Here is a 20,261-nt window from a genome sequence, read left to right as displayed (position 1 = left end):
CCTCTACAATATAGCATTATCCTTCCTCTACAATACAACATTATCCTTCCTCCACAATATAGCATTATCCTTCCTCTACAGTGCCGCATTATCCTACCTCTACAGTAGAGCATTATCCTTCCTCTACGATACAGCATGATCCTTCCTCTACAATGCAGCATGATCCTTCCTCTACAATGCAGCATGATCCTTCCTCTACAATACCGCATGCTCATTCCTCTACAATGCAACATTATCCTTCATATGCGGTACGGCATTATCCTTCCTCTACACTTTAGCATTATCCTTCCTATACAATACATTTATATCATTTCTCTCACTCAGCAATATCCTTATCCATTAGACTCTAGCAAGCTGATACATGATAACACACACACACACACACACACACACACACACACCACAAGCGCTTATTTTGAGTAAACTTGAAGTTACAGAAGTGAGAGATGACAGGTCTTGACTTGCACATATTGGACTCAACAAATAACTCAGGCAGTATCACCAGGTACTGGAATAGGGGTCAAAGGGGAGGTGAAACCAGGTGTCCACCAGGTACTGGGATAGGGGTCAGAGGGGGGGTGCAACCAGGTGTCCACCAGGTACTGGGATAGGGTCAGAGGGGAGGTGAAAACTATAAATCAACAACTAGAGGAGGTTGTTGTGACTAGTTCATTAAATTTCCATTAAACAAAAAATGTACAGTATGTTATCTATAGTAGGTCAATAGAATGCCTGTGTCAATGGCATCCTCTTTCATTCTACGCCATTCAAAGAATTGTATTTTATTTAACCTTTATTTAACTAGGCAAATCAGTTAAGAACAAATTCTTATTTACAATGACGGCCTACCCCGGCCAAACCCTCCCCTAAACCTGGACGACGCTGGGCCAATTGTGCGACGCCCTACGGGACTCTCGATCACGGCCGGTTGTGATACAGCCCGGGATCAAACCAGGGTCTGTAGTGCCGCCTCTAGCACTGAGATGCAGGGCCTTAGACCTCTGTGCCACTCGGGAGCGAATGAAACTCTACCAGCAGGAAAAATACCCATCAGAGACCCATCCTCCAGCAGGTCAGCTGTCTCCCATAACAACCAGATGAAACAGAGAGGTCACTGTTATCAGTCATATCCCTGTAACCAGGGTCCAATGTCCCCACAGGGGGCTGTACCTGCTCCCAACTCCTCTAGTGGGAGGAGGGCTGTGGAGCAGCCTGGCATAAGGGCCTTACAGTGGAGCAGCCTGACATAAGGCCTTACAGTGGAGCAGCCTGGAATAAGGCCTTACAGTGGAGCAGCCTGGCATAAGGGCCTTACAGTGGAGCAGCCTGGCATAAGGGCCTTACAGTGGAGCAGCCTGGCATAAGGGCCTTACAGTGGAGCAGCCTGGCATAAGGGCCTTACAGTGGAGCATCCTGATATAAGGCCTTGAATATGGACTGGGGTAGGGTGACATGTTATTAGGGCCTTATCTCCTCTATAGCAGGTGGGCTCTGACACTGAGACAGACTGTTGCCCCCCTCACAGTGGAGTTAGTACTGAACAACATAACAGTCATTCATTCATTCACTCACTCCTTAATTATCTCTCATACAGACAGGCAGACTGACAGGCAGACTGACAGGCAGACAGACAGACATAATCAATTATCAGTCAACTGACTAATCAATGATCAGTCAAAAGGCCAGGACACACAGCATTGTGTAACGGATGACATGTACAATATTGAACAGACCCCAGGAAGAGTAGCTGCAGCACGAGCTAATAAACTAAACTAAAATGTTTTTAAAAAGTGTATGATCTGAAGGTAACTTCTCCGGTAATTAACGACTTCATGGAAAATACAGACGGTGCCTACTGCCGTTACAAACTAGGCCCACTGTAGCTTGCTGAAAAATACTACCGTTAAAAGAATAGTAACTGATAATTTAAAAAAATACAACGTTATTATTCTGTCAAACTAATCTAGTTAGGGAGCAGCATTATGACTGAGTAGTTATTAGGCTGTTTTGAGGTAAACCCAGGCCCAGTGACGCGTGAATAACAAGGGGTCGATGACAACGTTTAGCCCCAGTCGTGAAGCAACCTGTTGCCCGCTGTCTGGAGGATACGAGTAGTCTAGTGGATACCGGGAATAGCCCACAAATACCGCCTCCTCTTACATTTACGTCCAAGTCAATCACGGCTGCTTTGGAACAGGCTACAGTCAATTACACAGGGCGTTAACAAACACTTTAGAAGGTCTAATGTTTAGTTCAGATTGGGTATTCTGGAAGGGAGCCGCGACAGGGTTATTTGACTCCAGTGCTCATGGGAGGAGCTGGGGAAATGCCATTTCAACGGGCGGCAACGTTACACTTTGGAGGTAAATCTCCTATAAACAAGTCATTCCCGTAGGAAAGCGTGTCGTAGATAAAATAATGAGTCTATCTAATCGGAGCCGTCGTAAATCTTTCTATAGCTCTTGTGTTTACAACAATAACGCTACAATGTTGCCGAATAGGCCTGGCGATACATGTTTTATCCACACAGCGTAGCAACAATGTAACAACTTGCAACTTGCTGGACTAGGTTGTTGGCTCCTCGGTAGAGCGGGTGTCGACGTGCTGTGTTGGCCACGCAGCGAGTTGACAGCTCTTTCGTAAGACTGACAAGCCAAAGACAAACCCTTCAGTAAGTAAGACAGTCAAATGAACCCTCAACGGCAGTCTAGAAGAACCCGCTCACTACACACCGACAAAACAACACAATGCACCGCTTTAGTCGGCTATAAGACTGCCTATTCCTCTGAGGGAACACATGAACACATTGAATGGTAGAATACATAACATACCTACATTGTGTTAAACCCCAGTGAAACGAGACACCTCTTTTCCTCAACCGCTAAATACATTTTCCCTCCTATCTCGCGCTGCACAAGAGCCCAACAACTCGAGACAACAACTAAGTAAAGCTGCTATAATTAGAGTTAATTACAACAGACATGCTGTCAGAACTACCGTATAACACACCACACACACTCAACACATGTACATGACTGCTCTTTCCTGAGACACACACACACACACACTCACTGCAACTAGACTGTCCACTTCTCAGCCCAGTCAGAAGTGGGCTTCAATCTAGAAAATCACTTTTAAAATGTCACCTACCTTCTTCTCATAAATCCGGTTAGTCCAGTTATGTCAATTATCCGTATCCGGCGTCAGATAGAACCGTTATCCGTTGAGGAACCGTTACAACCGATAGAAAATGCCTCTTTTCCGAAGCAGTTGCTATTTTTCTCCTCTATTGCCAGCACTACCAGTAGATCCCGAGCCAGGGCGCTTCAGTGACGTAAGGATCGGGATGCGCGTTCACGAGAATGGCCTCCCTCCACTCCACCGCCGTACGTGCACGAGTCTTTCAACATCAGACGCTGGCGGGAGGGTCACGAGAGAAATGAACGGGCTTTCCTCTGTGGCAGAGAGACTTTCACCATAGAACACACTCTATTCTAGACCCTGACTCGTGCAGCTCTTTGATAACTTGCCAGGTATTTCAAACAGAAGAGGGCGCCCTTGGGTAAACACTTCCTAACCTCATCACAGATCATGATAACAGTTTATTGTCAAACCCTCTGAAGTTCTGACACTGTTTGGAAACGACAACAAGCGTTTTACTGTAAGTCTAGCCGTTTGTAGTGTGCCCGAGACATTGTGTCTCATGTACTTTGAGAGCTATACACAGTATTATGTATTTTGTTGCCTACAATTTACTTTTGTGTATGTCTAAGTATGTGTGTGTAGGTCTGTACAGCAATGTGTTCATTGTAAACCACTGTCAATGACAGTTGTGATAATTCCAGCTGTCAGTGTTGACCACCTCCCATACTGTCCCAGTGCAGTCCCCTGGCGCCAAGGTGGTGTAGTGTGTGTACCCCTTACACACTCTCTCTCTCACACACACACACATTCACACACACACACACACCAGTTGTCACCCACCCAGACGTGGCCCAAGGAATGTGTCTGGTTCGGTCACCTGAGTGGCCATAGACCAAAGCCTTGATCATGTTACTAATTACCTGTCCAATGTAATCTGTTACAGCACCGTTACTAATTACCTGTCCAATGTAATCTGTTACAGGACTAATTACCTGTCCAATGTAATCTGTTACAGCACAGTTACTAATTACCTGTCCAATGTAATCTGTTACAGTACTAATTACCTGTCCAATGTAATCTGTTACAGCACCGTTACTAATTACCTGTCCAATGTAATCTGTTACAGCACAGTTACTAATTACCTGTCCAATGTAATCTGTTACAGTAATAATTACCTGTCCAATGTAATCTGTTACAGCACCGTTACTAATTACCTGTCCAATGTAATCTGTTACAGTACTAATTACCTGTCCAATGTAATCTGTTACAGCACAGTTACTAATTACCTGTCCAATGTAATCTGTTACAGTAATAATTACCTGTCCAATGTAATCTGTTACAGCACCGTTACTAATTACCTGTCCAATGTAATCTGTTACAGGACTAATTACCTGTCCAATGTAATCTGTTACAGCACAGTTACTAATTACCTGTCCAATGTAATCTGTTACAGCACAGTTACTAATTACCAGTCCAATGTAATCTGTTACAGTACTAATTACCTGTCCAATGTAATCTGTTACAGCACAGTTACTAATTACCTGTCCAATGTAATCTGTTACAGTAATAATTACCTGTCCAATGTAATCTGTTACAGCACCGTTACTAATTACCTGTCCAATGTAATCTGTTACAGTACTAATTACCTGTCCAATGTAATCTGTTACAGCACAGTTACTAATTACCTGTCCAATGTAATCTGTTACAGTAATAATTACCTGTCCAATGTAATCTGTTACAGCACCGTTACTAATTACCTGTCCAATGTAATCTGTTACAGGACTAATTACCTGTCCAATGTAATCTGTTACAGCACAGTTACTAATTACCTGTCCAATGTAATCTGTTACAGTAATAATTACCTGTCCAATGTAATCTGTTACAGCACCGTTACTAATTACCTGTCCAATGTAATCTGTTACAGTACTAATTACCTGTCCAGTGTAATCTGTTACAGCACAGTTACTAATTACCTGTCCAATGTAATCTGTTACAGGACTAATTACCTGTCCAATGTAATCTGTTACAGCACAGTTACTAATTACCTGTCCAATGTAATCTGTTACAGCACAGTTACTAATTACCTGTCCAATGTAATCTGTTACAGCACAGTTACTAATTACCTGTCCAATGTAATCTGTTACAGCACAGTTACTAATTACCTGTCCTATGTAATCTGTTATAGTACCGTTACAAATTACCTGTCCTAATTACCCAAACTCAGTAACGTAATCTGATTACTTTCAGTTACATTTTGATTAGAAGAATAATAAAATAATCCATCAATCGCATGTGTCATCACAGTGGTCTCTGATTGGTGGTCATCAGTTGGTGTGTCATCACAGTGGTCTCTGATTGGTGGTCATCAGTTGGTGTGTCATCACAGTGGTCTCTGATTGGTGGTCATCAGTTGGTGTGTCATCACAGTGGTCTCTGATTGGTGGTCAGACTTGCTCAGGTGGAATAAACCTGAAGGCCCATACAGTCAATGTGATTGTCCTGTGTTTTATATACACCAATTGTACAAAACATTAGGAATACCTTCCTAATATTGAGTTGCACCCCCTTTTGCCGAGAGGGTTCCGGGTGTGTGGAAAGCGTTCCACAGGGATGCTGGCCCACGTTGACTCCATTGATTCCCACAGTTGTGTCCAGTTGGCTGGATGTCCTTTGGGTGGTGGACCACTCTTGATACACACGGGAAACTGTTGAGCGTGAAAAACCCAGGTGCGCCTTACTACCATACCCAGTTCAAAGGCACTATTACATTCTGAATGGTACACATACACAATCCATGTCTCAATTGTCTCAAGGCTTACAAATCATTATTTAGCATGTCTCTTCTCCTTCATCTACACTGATTGAAGTGGATTCAACAGGTGACATCAATATCAATATCTTTCACTGGTCAGTCTATGTCATGGAAAGAGCAGGTGTTCCTAATGTTTTGTCCACTCAGTGTATATTTCCTCACTATGAGGTTGGAATAATACTGTGTGGTGAAAATGATGATTATGCTCCTTTTAATATAAGAGCTGTTTGAAAAGACCGCCTGAAATTTCAGCCTGTTTTGGTTGGGATGGAGTTTTGCCCTGCCTGGTGAAATCACCATCTGGTAAATGAGTTAATCGACCAATAAGAAAGAGCGTTCCAAACCTCTCTGCCAATAACAGCATGTTTTCAGTTTTCCCTTCCCGACTCAGACCAATAGAAATTGTTCTTTGCCAAGAAGCAATTTTTTTGTTTATTTTTGACCATTTTAATTGAAATCACATTAAGGTACTTAAAATTGTTAGTTAGAAATGATTTGATATTGAGATAAAAACAGCTGCATTTGACCTTTAAACTTGCTCCTTTTGTCAATGTATGTCGTTGAGAAAACAGAACGCTGTCATAATGTATTTTTTTTTGCAAAACATCCTTTTTTTTAAAAAGTAATCCAAGAAGTAATCATCTCGTTTTTCCTAAAGTATCTGTAATCTGAATACAGTGTTTTTGCTGGTAACATAAGTGATCACAGTTACTGTCACGTTCTGACCTTTATTTCCTTTGTTTTGTATTTATTTAGTATGGTATCAGGGCGTGAGTTGGGGTGGGCAGTCTATGTTTGTTTTTCTATGATTTGGGGATTTCTATGTTTCGGCCTAGTATGGTTCTCAATCAGAGGCAGGTGTCATTAGTTGTCTCTGATTGAGAATCATACTTAGGTAGCCTGGGTTGCACTGTTTGTTTGTGGGTGATTGTCTATGTTTAGTGGCTTGTGTGTCAGCACAGGTCTCATTTATAGCGTCACGGTCGTTTATTGTTTTTGTATTCAGTGTTCAGTGCTTATTTTTTATTAAATATTCATCATGACCACATACCACGCCGCATTTTGGTCCTCCGATCCTTCTCGCCTCTCCTCTTCAGATGAAGAGGAGGAAGACCGTGGCAGTTACATTTCTTGTTGTAATCAGATTACATGTAACTGATGTCATCATTTACTCCCCAGCCGTATTACTTCTCCTTAATAAACACATTTATTCAGTATCACGTGTCTCAGCCCTCACTTAACAGAACATTTGACCAAGACACAGTTGTTTTATGGGGTTTATTGCATTAGAGACACACTTTGGACACAGTGAGTATCATTCTTTTATTAGTAAAATAAAGACCACTAGTAGACACTGTTTCCCCTTATATTATCTGAAGACCCTATGGTCTGTAGCCATTCTTGGAAATCCCAGACCAAGGACATGCTTGAACATTGTTAAATTGTGGGAGGCAACCCGTTTGTCTGGAGAGACTAATCTGTAGCCCAAACACTTGTCTTTAATTTGATTTCTGAGCCATACACATTAGAATAAGACAATTCTACTTTTTGACATTTAAATGATTAATATCTTTCTTTTACAAATCTCTTCTGATAAAAAAAAGTTACAATAGTAAACCCGTATTGCCGCGCTTTGAAAGATATATCGCTGAAGTATATCACTCTAGGTTTTAGGGTACAGGTCAGTCTACTGTCTAGGTTTTAGGGTACAGGTCAGTCTACTGTCTAGGTTTTAGGGTACAGGTCAGTCTTCTGTCTAGGTTTTAGGGTACAGGTCAGTCTTCTGTCTAGGTTTTAGGGTACAGGTCAGTCTACTGTCTAGGTTGTGGGGTACAGGTCAGTCTTCAGTCTAGGTTTTAGGGCACAGGTCAGTCTACTGTCTAGGTTTTGGGGTACAGGTCAGTCTACTGTCTAGGTTTTGGGGTACAGGTCAGTCTACTGTCTAGGTTGTGGGGTACAGGTCAGTCTACTGTCTAGGTTGTGGGGTACAGGTCAGTCTACTGTCTAGGTTTTGGGGTACAGGTCAGTCTACTGTCTAGGTTGTGGGGTACAGGTCAGTCTACTGTCTAGGTTGTGGGGTACAGGTCAGTCTACTGTCTAGGTGTTGGGGTACAGGTCAGTCTACTGTCTAGGTTGTGGGGTACAGGTCAGTCTACTGTCTAGGTTGTGGGGTACAGGTCAGTCTACTGTCTAGGTGTTGGGGTACAGGTCAGTCTACTGTCTAGGTTGTGGGGTACAGGTCAGTCTTCTGTCTAGGTTTTGGGGTACAGGTCAGTCTACTGTCTAGGTTGTGGGGTACAGGTCAGTCTTCTGTCTAGGTTTTGGGGTACAGGTCAGTCTACTGTCTAGGTTGTGGGGTACAGGTCAGTCTTCTGTCTAGGTTTTGGGGTACAGGTCAGTCTACTGTCTAGGTTTTAGGGTACAGGTCAGTCTACTGTCTAGGTTGTGGGGTACAGGTCAGTCTACTGTCTAGGTTGTGGGGTACAGGTCAGTCTTCAGTCTAGGTTTTAGGGCACAGGTCAGTCTACTGTCTAGGTTGTGGGGTACAGGTCAGTCTTCAGTCTAGGTTTTAGGGTACAGGCCAGTCTTCTGTCTAGGTTGTGGGGTACAGGCCAGTCTTCTGTCTAGGTTTTGGGGTACAGGTCAGTCTACTGTCTAGGTTTTGGGGTACAGATCAGTCTACTGTCTAGGTTTTGGGGTACAGATCAGTCTACTGTCTAGGTTTTGGGGTACAGATCAGTCTACTGTCTAGGTTTTGGGGTACAGGTCAGTTTACTGTCTAGGATTTGGGGTACAGATCCGTCTTCAGTCTAGGTTTTGGGGTACAGGTCAGTCTTCAGCCTAGGTGTTGGGGTACAGGTCAGTCTACTGTCTAGGTTTTGGGGTACAGGTCAGTCTACTGTCTAGGTTGTGGGGTACAGGTCAGTCTACTGTCTAGGTTTTGGGGTACAGGCCAGTCTACTGTCTAGGTTTTGGGGTACAGGCCAGTCTACTGTCTAGGTTTTGGGGTACAGGCCAGTCTACTGTCTAGGTGTTGGGGTACAGGCCAGTCTTCAGTCTAGGTTTTGGGGTACAGGCCAGTCTTCTGTCTAGGTTTTGGGGTACAGGCCAGTCTTCATTCTAGGTTTTGGGGTACAGGCCAGTCTATTGTCTAGGTTTTGGGGTACAGGCAAGTCTTCTGTCTAGGTTTTAGGGTACAGGTCAGTCTACTGTCTAGGTTGTGGGGTACAGGCCAGTCTTCAGCCTAGGTTTTGGGGTACAGGCCAGTCTTCTGCACTCCAAATGCGGTGATGAAGATGTTGATGATGGCGGTGATGAAGACGAGGCCGGTGGCCACGTTGTTCATGATGTCCAGCTTCCTCTGGTTGGCCACGTTGTTCAGGTCCTTACGTGCTGGAACACACAGAGACCAACAGTGTTGTAACTGAGGTGAGACCCGATGCCATACAGTAGTGGTGTGTGGGTAATATCACAGAGGAAGCCGGTAAACAAGACATATTATAACCTGTTGTGACGTTGTGTTGTTTGCTCTATAACCCATTCGTTCATACGCCACCGTGATGTGTAATAATATACAACAACACAAACAGTCACACAGTGGCGGAATAAATTCAACCACACATACGTTTATTTCATCACAAAACCAGAGAGAAACATCTGTCAGGTGATGTCCACAAAGCATATATTACATGTAACAAACAGTCGTATGACCTGCAGCTTGGTCAAGCAAGTTCATGTTTTACAGTTTATTAAACAACTACTGGAACGACAGAGTTACCTCCAGTCAGCTACAGACAACTGGTTTAGTAGAACTACAGAGTTACCTCCAGTCAGCTACAGACAACTGGTTTAGAACTACAGAGTTACCTCCAGTCAGCTACAGACAACTGGTTTAGAACTACAGAGTTACCTCCAGTCAGCTACAGACAACTGGTTTAGAACTACAGAGTTACCTCCAGTCAGCTACAGACAACTGGTTTAGAACTACAGAGTTACCTCCAGTCAGCTACAGACAACTGGTTTAGAACTACAGAGTTACATCCAGTCAGCTACAGACAACTGGTTTAGAACTACAGAGTTACCTCCAGTCAGCTACAGACAACTGGTTTAGAACTACAGAGTTACCTCCAGTCAGCTACAGACAACTGGTTTAGTAGAACTACAGAGTTACCTCAAGTCAGCTACAGACAACTGGTTTAGAACTACAGAGTTACCTCCAGTCAGCTACAGACAACTGGTTTAGAACTACAGAGTTACCTCCAGTCAGCTACAGACAACTGGTTTAGAACGACAGAGTTACATCCAGTCAGCTACAGACAACTGATTTAGAACTACAGAGTTACATCCAGTCAGCTACAGACAACTGATTTAGAACTACAGACAACTGGTTTAGAACTACAGACAACCGGTTTAGAACTACAGAGTTACCTCCAGTCAGCTACAGACAACTGATTTAGAACTACAGAGTTACATCCAGTCAGCTACAGACAACTGATTTAGAACTACAGAGTTACCTCCAGTCAGCTACAGACAACTGGTTTAGAACTACAGAGTTACCTCCAGTCAGCTACAGACAACTGATTTAGAACTACAGAGTTACATCCAGTCAGCTACAGACAACTGGTTTAGAACTACAGAGTTACCTCCAGTCAGCTACAGACAACTGGTTTAGAACTACAGAGTTACCTCCAGTCAGCTACAGACAACTGGTTTAGAACTACAGAGTTACCTCCAGTCAGCTACAGACAACTGATTTAGAACTACAGAGTTACCTCCAGTCAGCTACAGACAACTGGTTTAGAACTACAGAGTTACCTCCAGTCAGCTACAGACAACTGGTTTAGAACTACAGAGTTACCTCCAGTCAGCTACAGACAACTGGTTTAGAACTACAGAGTTACATCCAGTCAGCTACAGACAACTGGTTTAGAACTACAGAGTTACCTCCAGTCAGCTACAGACAACTGGTTTAGAACTACAGAGTTACCTCCAGTCAGCTACAGACAACTGGTTTAGAACTACAGAGTTACCTCCAGTCAGCTACAGACAACTGGTTTAGAACTACAGAGTTACCTCCAGTCAGCTACAGACAACTGGTTTAGAACTACAGAGTTACCTCCAGTCAGCTACAGACAACTGGTTTAGAACTACAGAGTTACCTCCAGTCAGCTACAGACAACTGGTTTAGAACTACAGAGTTACCTCCAGTCAGCTACAGACAACTGGTTTAGAACTACAGAGTTACCTCCAGTCAGCTACAGACAACTGGTTTAGAACTACAGAGTTACCTCCAGTCAGCTACAGACAACTGGTTTAGAACTACAGAGTTACCTCCAGTCAGCTACAGACAACTGATTTTGAACTACAGAGTTACCTCCAGTCAGCTACAGACAACTGGTTTAGAACTACAGAGTTACCTCCAGTCAGCTACAACTGTAGCCCTGCCTCTGCTATTCCAGCTACATTTCAACTTAAACATTTAAACATCATCAAATCAAAAATAACAATATATGCTTAGTTTAATACACAAACTTAAAGATACCAAAAACGATTTAGTCCAATCAATGTAGCTAAATATCATGTGGCTGTGTGTGTGTGCGTGTGTGTGTGCGTGTGCGTGTGCGTGTGTGTGGTTGTGTGTGTGTGTGTGCCCTAGTTGAATACCTATGCCTTCCTCCTCTCTTTCATGTTGGCTTTGACCCTACCTGTGGACTAGTTGAATACCTATGCCTTCCTCTTTCATGTTGGCTTTGACCCTACCTGTGGACTAGTTGAATACCTATGCCTTCCTCCTCTCTTTCATGTTGGCTTTGACCCTACCTGTGGACTAGTTGAATACCTATGCCTTCCTCCTCTCTTCCATGTTGGCTTTGACCCTACCTGTGGACTAGTTGAATACCTATGCCTTCCTCTTTCATGTTGGCTTTGACCCTACCTGTGGACTAGTTGAATACCTATGCCTTCCTCTTTCATGTTGGCTTTGACCCTACCTGTGGACTAGTTGAATACCTATGCCTTCCTCTTTCATGTTGGCTTTGACCCTACCTGTGGACTAGTTGAATACCTATGCCTTCCTCTTTCATGTTGGCTTTGACCCTACCTGTGGACTAGTTGAATACCTATGCCTTCCTCTTCCATGTTGGCTAAACGGTCCATGGCTCTGTACACTTGTAGTTTTAGTTTTCACAGGCTAACTAGCTAAAATGCTTGCCAGCCTAACTTCCTACCATGGGCTAGTTATGAACCAGCTAAGTTAGCTAGCTAGTTATGAACCAGCTAAGTTAGCTAGCTAGTTATGAACCAGCTAAGTTAGCTAGCTAGTTATGAACCAGCTAAGTTAGCTAGCTAGTCAACGTGATTCTACTAGACTACATCGAGGCTACATATTGAACTTCTATCGTCTCCGGCCAGTGGCAGCAGATACTCTTCAGCAGCTACGCTTCAGCAGCTACGCTTCAGCAGATACTCTTCAGCAGCTACTCTTCAGCAGCTACTCCTCAGCAGATACTCTTCAGCAGCTACTCTTCAGCAGCTACTCTTCAGCAGCTACTCCTCAGCAGATACTCTTTAGCAGATACTCTTTAGCAGATACTCTTTAGCAGCTACTCTTCAGCAGCTACTCTTCAGCAGATACTCTTCAGCAGATACTCTTTAGCAGCTACTCTTCAGCAGCTACTCTTCAGCAGATACTCTTCAGCAGATACTCTTCAGCAGATACTCTTCAGCAGCTACTCCTCAGCAGATACTCTTCAGCAGATACTCTTCAGCAGCTACTCTTCAGCAGCTACTCTGCAGCAGCTACTCTTCCTGGGGTCCAAATTTATGCATTTATGGTTTGATCAGAATCACAATCATAATCATTGGCCTGTACAGAGAATTAAGTCAAAACCAGAAGTCCAAATCCCCATCTCCATCTATGGGTTAGGAAAGGGATGATTTAGCAAGCTAGCCAGTGCAGGACATCAACACAAACAGACCAGAAACAGACACGTTTTTCTGACAATGATGACATTTTGTATAGGATGTGATTTGATTGGTGTGAAGCCAAATCCAAACTGTCCTCAAGGGGGGGGGGGGAGTTTTGCTGCGCCAGGACAATACATTGTTTAGCTCATCTCAACGCTGAGGTCATTAAAGATCTCATGGCACTTATCGTAAGAGTAGGGGTGTTAACCCCAGTGTCCTGGCTAAATTCTCAATCTGGCCCTCAAACCATCACGGTCACCTAATAATCCCCAGTTTACAATTGGCTCATTCACCCCCCTCCTCTCCCCTGTAACTATTCCCCAGGTCGTTGCTGTAAATTAATGTGTTCTCAGTCAACTTACCTGGTAAAATAACGGATAAATAAATAAAAAAATAAAACGCTGATTGGCAAATTATTTATTATTATTTATTTTTTTATCAAGGGAGGAGAAACGGTTGATGGCATCAATCAATGAAACGCTACAGTGGCAACATGTTATAATGTTAAGTTCAGACAGCATCAGATACATGGGCTACACACACTGAGACAGAGGGGGCGCTGTTTCCCTGTTCAGACAGCATCAGATACATGGGCTACACACACTGAGACAGAGGGGGCGCTGTTTCCCTGTTCAGACAGCATCAGATACATGGGCTACACACACTGAGACAGAGGGGCGCTGATTCCCTGTTCAGACAGCATCAGATACATGGGCTACACACACTGAGACAGAGGGGGCGCTGTTTCCCTGTTCAGACAGCATCAGATACATGGGCTACACACACTGAGACAGAGGGGCGCTGTTTCCCTGTTCAGACAGCATCAGATACATGGGCTACACACACTGAGACAGAGGGGGCGCTGTTTCCCTGTTCAGACAGCATCAGATACATGGGCTACACACACTGAGACAGAGGGGCGCTGTTTCCCTGTTCAGACAGCGTCAGATACATGGGCTACACACACTGAGACAGAGGGGCGCTGTTTCCCTCGATCGGATGATTTCTCTGCTGAGATTCAGACACTTGAGAATTGACGGAGAAGTATGAAAACACAGGTCAAATATTTGGGGAAGCCTGTTGGTCAAATATTTGGGGAAGCCTGTTGGTCAAATATTTGGGGAAGCCTGTTGGTCAAATATTTGGGGAAGCCTGTTGGTCAAATATTTGGGGAAGCCTGTTGGTCAAATATTTGGGGAAGCCTGTTGGTCAAATATTTGGGGAAGCCTGTTGGTCAAATATTTGGGGAAGCCTGTTGGTCAAGTATTTGGGGAAGCCTGTCTTCCCTTGGTCTACATAAATACACTCCACTGATGCTACAAGCGGTTTATAACTTCAGGGACTGAGATGATTGTTTAAAGGTCAGTAATGAACAGTTTACATTGGTTTAAATTGTGAAATGGACTGTGTGCTTCTGTTGCCCCTCGCATGGACCTCTTACAGGCTTTTTTACTGTAATGACACTTGACAAGTCCAGACTCACCCATGGCGACAAACAGCACCCCAGCCAGCACCTGGAAGAGCAGCGACGACCCGATGAGGACCAGGACGGTGACGTAGTACCTGTAATGACGTATCATCTCTTAGACTCATCCTGCCTGGTGGCCAAAACTAGACGACTACAATGGAAATACAGTGAGTCAGGAATCTTTATTGTTACAACTATTTTACACACACAAATATCCACTTGTGTATTACATGATCAAATCAAATCAAATGTAATCAGAATACCTGAAGTCTGGCCCCTGCTCCAGGACGGCCTTCAGCTGGGCAGCGTTGGCCATCAGCAGGGCCACGTCTAACATGCTCCCTGCCACCGTCTTCTTAGTGGCATAGTGGTTCATATTCAGACTGGTGTTACCACCCTGAGAGAGAGAGAGAGAGAGAGAGAGAGAGAGGGAGAGAGAGAGAGAGAGAGAGGGAGAGAGAGACATATGAGTAAGGCCATGTCTAACAGTCTCTCTGCTCTGGTCTTCTTAGTGGTGTTCCAGGTTGAGACTAGACCCTGAGGAAGGGAGGGAGAGAGGGATGGGTAAAGTTAAATCCTATAGCCACTATGTCATGTATTGTCATGTTGTGTCTTGTTTCTGTCCTTTCCCTTCACCCTGTCTCCCTCTGCTGGTCGTTATTAGGTTACCTTTTCTCCCCCTCTTTCCCCCAGCTGTTCCTTGTCTCCTCCTAACTACCTCGTCACCCCTTTTCCCACCTGTTCCCTTTTTCCCTCTGATTAGTCCTCTATATCTCTCTCTGTTTTTGTTCCTGTCTTTGTCGGATTCTTGTTTGTGTTATTCATGCCTGAACCAGACTATCGTCATGTTTGCTGCAACCTTGTCCTGTCCTGTCGGAATCTGCCGGTCCATCTGAGCCTACGTTTGTTTTGTTATTAAAGAAGCTCTGTTTACGTTAATTCGCTTTTGGGTCCTCATTCACGCACCGTAACAGAAGAATCCGACCAAGAATGGACCAAGCGACTTCGGATCCTCTCCACTCAGCCGTCGAGATCCAGGGAGCGATGCTAGGCAGACACGAGCAGGAATTGTCTGCTGCTCGACATGCCGTTGAGACCCTGGCCACCCAAGTCTCCAACCTCACAGAACAGGTTCACCATCTCCGCCTCGATCCACCGGCCACTTCCAGGGCTTTCGAATCTCCGGAGCCCAGAATCAATAACCCGCCGTGTTACTCTGGGGAGCCCACTGAATGCCGCTCGTTCCTCACCCAGTGTGATATTGTGTTTTCTCTCCAGCCCAACACTTACTCCAGGAGCACTGCTCGTGTCGCCTACGTCATATCTCTCCTTATTGGACGGGCTCGTGAGTGGGGCACGGCAATCTGGGAGGCAAGGGCTGAGTGTACTAACCAGTATCAGGACTTTAAGGAGGAGATGATACGGGTTTTTGATCGATCTGTTTTTGGGGAGGAGGCTTCCAGGGTCCTGTCTTCCCTATGTCAAGGTAATCGATCCATAACAGACTACTCTATTGAGTTTCGCACTCTTGCTGCCTCCAGTGGCTGGAACGAGCCGGCTTTGCTCGCTCGTTTTCTGGAGGGTCTCCGCGCAGAGGTAAAGGATGAGATTCTCTCCCGGGAGGTCCCTTCCAGCGTGGATTCCTTGATTGAACTCGCTATTCGCATTGAGCGACGGGTTGATCTTCGTCACCGAGCTCGTGGAAAGGAGCTCGCGTTCTCCGTTGCCCCCCTCTCCGCATCACTACCATCTTCCTCTGCCGGCTCGGGTGCTGAGCCTATGCAGCTGGGAGGTATCCGCATCTCGACTAAGGAGAGGGAACGGAGAATCACCAACCGCCTCTGTCTCTATTGCGGTTCTGCTGGTCATTTTGTCACTTCATGTCCAGTAAAAGCCAGAGCTCATCAGTAAGCGGAGGGCTACTGGTGAGCGCTACTACTCCTGTCTCTCCTTCAAGATCCTGCACTACCTTGTCGGTCCATCTACGCTGGACCGGTTCGTCAGCTTCCTGCAGTGCCTTAATAGACTCTGGGGCGGAGGGCTGTTTTATGGACGAGACCTGGGCTCGGGAACATGACATTCCTCTCAGACAGTTAAGGGAGTCCACGGCCTTGTTCGCCCTGGATGGTAGTCCTCTCCCCAGGATTCAGCGTGAGACGCTACCTTTAACCCTCACTGTTTCTGGTAATCAAAGCGAAACCATTTCTTTTTAAATTTTTCGTTCACCTTTTACACCTGTTGTTTTGGGCCATCCCTGGCTAGTTTGTCATAATCCTTCCATTAATTGGTCTAGTAATTCTATCCTCTCCTGGAACGTCTCTTGTCATGTGAAATGTTTAATGTCTGCTATCCCTCCTGTTTCCTCTGTCTCTTCTTCACAGGAGGAGCCTGGTGATTTGACAGGGGTGCCGGAGGAATATCACGATCTGCGCACGGTGTTCAGTCGGTCCAGGGCCACCTCTCTTCCTCCACACCGATCGTATGATTGTAGTATTGATCTCCTTCCGGGAACCACTCCCCCCCGGGGTAGACTATACTCTCTGTCGGCTCCCGAACGTAAGGCTCTCGAAGATTATTTGTCTGTAGCTCTTGCCGCCGGTACCATAGTCCCCTCCTCCTCTCCCGCCGGAGCGGGGTTTTTTTTTGTTAAGAAGAAGGACGGGTCCCTGCGCCCCTGCATAGATTATCGAGGGCTGAATGACATAACAGTGAAGAATCGTTATCCGCTTCCTCTTATGTCTTCAGCCTTCGAGATCCTGCAGGGAGCCAGGTTTTTCACTAAGTTGGACCTTCGTAACGCTTACCATCTCGTGCGCATCAGGGAGGGGGACGAGTGGAAGACGGCGTTTAACACTCCGTTAGGGCACTTTGAATACCGGGTTCTTCCTTTCGGCCTCGCTAACGCTCCAGCTGTCTTTCAGGCATTAGTCAATGATGTCCTGAGAGACATGCTGAACATCTTTGTTTTCGTTTACCTTGACGATATCCTGATTTTTTCACCGTCACTCCAGATTCATGTTCAGCACGTTCGACGTGTCCTCCAGCGCCTTTTAGAGAATTGTCTTTTTGTGAAGGCTGAGAAGTGCTCTTTTCATGCCTCCTCCGTCACATTTCTCGGTTCTGTTATTTCCGCTGAAGGCATTAAGATGGATCCCGCTAAGGTCCAAGCTGTCATTGATTGGCCCGTCCCTAGGTCACGCGTCGAGCTGCAGCGCTTTCTCGGCTTCGCGAACTTCTATCGTCGTTTCATCCGTAATTTCGGTCAGGTGGCAGCCCCTCTCACAGCCCTTACTTCTGTCAAGACGTGCTTTAAGTGGTCCGTTTCCGCCCAGGGAGCTTTTGATCTCCTCAAGAATCGTTTTACATCCGCACCTATCCTTGTTACACCTGACGTCACTAGACAGTTCGTTGTCGAGGTTGACGCGTCAGAGGTGGGCGTGGGAGCCATTCTTTCTCAGCGCTCCCTCTCTGACGACAAGGTCCACCCTTGCGCGTATTTTTCTCAGCGCCTGTCGCCGTCGGAACGTAACTATGATGTGGGAAACCGCGAACTGCTCGCCATCCGCTTAGCCCTAGGCGAATGGCGACAGTGGTTGGAGGGGGCGACCGTTCCTTTTGTCGTTTGGACTGACCATAGGAACCTTGAGTACATCCGTTCTGCCAAACGACTTAATGCGCGTCAGGCGCGCTGGGCGCTGTTTTTCGCTCGTTTCGAGTTCGTGATTTCTTATCGTCCGGGCTCTAAGAACACCAAGCCTGATGCTTTATCTCGTCTCTTCAGTTCTTCAGTAGCCTCCACTGACCCCGAGGGGATTCTCCCTGAGGGGCGTGTTGTCGGGTTGACTGTCTGGGGAATTGAGAGGCAGGTAAAGCAAGCACTCACTCAAACTCCGTCGCCGCGCGCTTGTCCTAGGAACCTTCTTTTCGTTCCCGTTCCTACTCGTCTGGCCGTTCTTCAGTGGGCTCACTCTGCCAAGTTAGCCGGCCACCCTGGCGTTCGGGGTACGCTTGCTTCCATTCGCCAGCGTTTTTGGTGGCCCACCCGGGAGCATGACACGCGTCGCTTCGTGGCTGCTTGTTCGGTCTGCGCGCAGACTAAGTCCGGTAACTCCCCTCCTGCCGGCCGTCTCAGGCCGCTTCCCATTCCCTCTCGACCGTGGTCTCACATCGCCTTAGATTTTGTCACCGGACTGCCTTCGTCAGCGGGGAAGACTGTTATTCTTACGGTTGTCGACAGGTTCTCTAAGGCGGCTCATTTTATTCCCCTTGCTAAGCTTCCTTCTGATAAAGAGACGGCACAAATCATCATCGAGAATGTTTTCAGAATTCATGGCCTTCCGTCAGACGTCGTTTCAGACAGAGGTCCGCAATTCACGTCTCAATTTTGGAGGGAGTTTTGCCGTTTGATTGGGGCTTCCGTCAGTCTCTCTTCCGGCTTTCACCCCCAGTCTAACGGTCAAGCAGAACGGGCCAATCAGACTATTGGTCGCATCTTACGCAGTCTTTCTTTTCGCAACCCTGCGTCTTGGTCAGAACAGCTTCCCTGGGCAGAATACGCCCACAACTCGCTTCCTTCGTCTGCGACCGGGCTATCTCCTTTTCAGAGTAGCCTCGGGTACCAGCCTCCGCTGTTCTCATCTCAGTTCGCCGAGTCCAGCGTCCCCTCCGCTCAGGCTTTTGTCCAACGTTGCGAGCGCACCTGGAAGAGGGTCAGGTCTGCACTTTGCCGTTATAGGGCGCAGACTGTGAGGGCTGCTAATAAGCGTAGAACTAAGAGTCCTAGATATTGTCGCGGTCAGAGAGTTTGGCTCTCCACTCAGAACCTTCCCCTTAAGACCGCTTCTCGCAAGTTGACCCCGCGGTTCATTGGTCCGTTCCGTATTTCTCAGATCATTAATCCTGTCGCAGTTCGACTTCTTCTTCCGCGATATCTTCGTCGCGTCCACCCGGTCTTCCATGTCTCCTGTATCAAGCCCGTTCTTCGCGCCCCCGCTCGTCTCCCCCCCCCCCCCCCCCCCCCATCCTTGTCGAGGGCGCACCCATCTACAGGGTCCGTAGGATTTTGGACATGCGTCCTCGGGGCCGTGGTCATCAGTACCTAGTAGATTGGGAGGGGTACGGTCCTGAGGAGAGGAGTTGGGTTCCCTCTCGGGACGTGCTGGACCGTGCGCTGATCGAGGATTTCCTCCGTTGCCGCCAGGTTTCCTCCTCGAGTGCGCCAGGAGGCGCTCGGTGAGTGGGGGGGTACTGTCATGTATTGTCATGTTGTGTCTTGTTTCTGTCCTTTCCCTTCACCCTGTCTCCCTCTGCTGGTCGTTATTAGGTTACCTTTTCTCCCCCTCTTTCCCCCAGCTGTTCCTTGTCTCCTCCTAACTACCTCGTCACCCCTTTTCCCACCTGTTCCCTTTTTCCCTCTGATTAGTCCTCTATATCTCTCTCTGTTTTTGTTCCTGTCTTTGTCGGATTCTTGTTTGTGTTATTCATGCCTGAACCAGACTATCGTCATGTTTGCTGCAACCTTGTCCTGTCCTGTCGGAATCTGCCGGTCCATCTGAGCCTACGTTTGTTCTGTTATTAAAGAAGCTCTGTTTACGTTAATTCGCTTTTGGGTCCTCATTCACGCACCGTAACACACTAGTTGTTTCTCACCTTTATACAGTAGATGGAAGCAAATACAATCTGTAATCTGAACCCTCGTCAATTCTCCTAACGCACCAATAGATGGCAGCACAGTATCCAGAATACAATGTAGGAAACAGTGGTGAGGGGAGGAGACTATACAGCAATACAATCCAGGTGTTTAAAGCTCTTAGAGATTTACCCAGAAAGACTCACATCTGTAATCGCTGCCAAAAGTGCTTCTACAAAGTA

General features: G+C 46.2%; 2 protein-coding genes across 8 annotated transcripts in view; both read right to left on the bottom strand.

Annotated features, from left to right (window-relative positions):
• Positions 1 to 3,357, bottom strand: part of LOC110517131 (ELKS/Rab6-interacting/CAST family member 1) — a 278,426-nt gene extending 275,069 nt beyond the window's left edge. For 3 of the 7 annotated variants that reach the window (XM_036945332.1, XM_036945333.1, XM_036945336.1), the window contains exon 1: positions 3,151 to 3,356. The gene's annotated coding sequence lies outside the window, so the exon portion shown is untranslated. Of the gene's footprint in view, positions 1 to 3,150 lie in introns of all 7 variants that reach the window. The other 4 variants (XM_036945331.1, XM_036945335.1, XM_036945334.1 and 1 more) reach the window with 2 other exon arrangements.
• Positions 3,358 to 7,972: 4,615 nt separating this feature from the next.
• The window catches only part of LOC118938849 (ninjurin-2-like), an 81,688-nt gene continuing 69,399 nt past the window's right edge, over positions 7,973 to 20,261 (bottom strand). The window contains exons 2-4 of the mRNA XM_036945330.1: positions 14,654 to 14,787; positions 14,406 to 14,485; positions 7,973 to 9,349 (exon numbers count right to left, since the gene is read on the bottom strand). Of these exons, the coding sequence (XP_036801225.1) occupies positions 9,201 to 9,349; positions 14,406 to 14,485; positions 14,654 to 14,787 (363 nt within the window). The 3' untranslated portion in view covers positions 7,973 to 9,200. The remainder of the gene's footprint in view (positions 9,350 to 14,405; positions 14,486 to 14,653; positions 14,788 to 20,261) is intronic.

Source organism: Oncorhynchus mykiss, chromosome 15 (genome assembly GCF_013265735.2).
Source record: "Oncorhynchus mykiss isolate Arlee chromosome 15, USDA_OmykA_1.1, whole genome shotgun sequence".
NCBI classification, from domain to species: Eukaryota; Metazoa; Chordata; class Actinopteri; order Salmoniformes; family Salmonidae; genus Oncorhynchus; species Oncorhynchus mykiss.
This window is presented reverse-complemented; position numbering and strand designations above follow the sequence as displayed.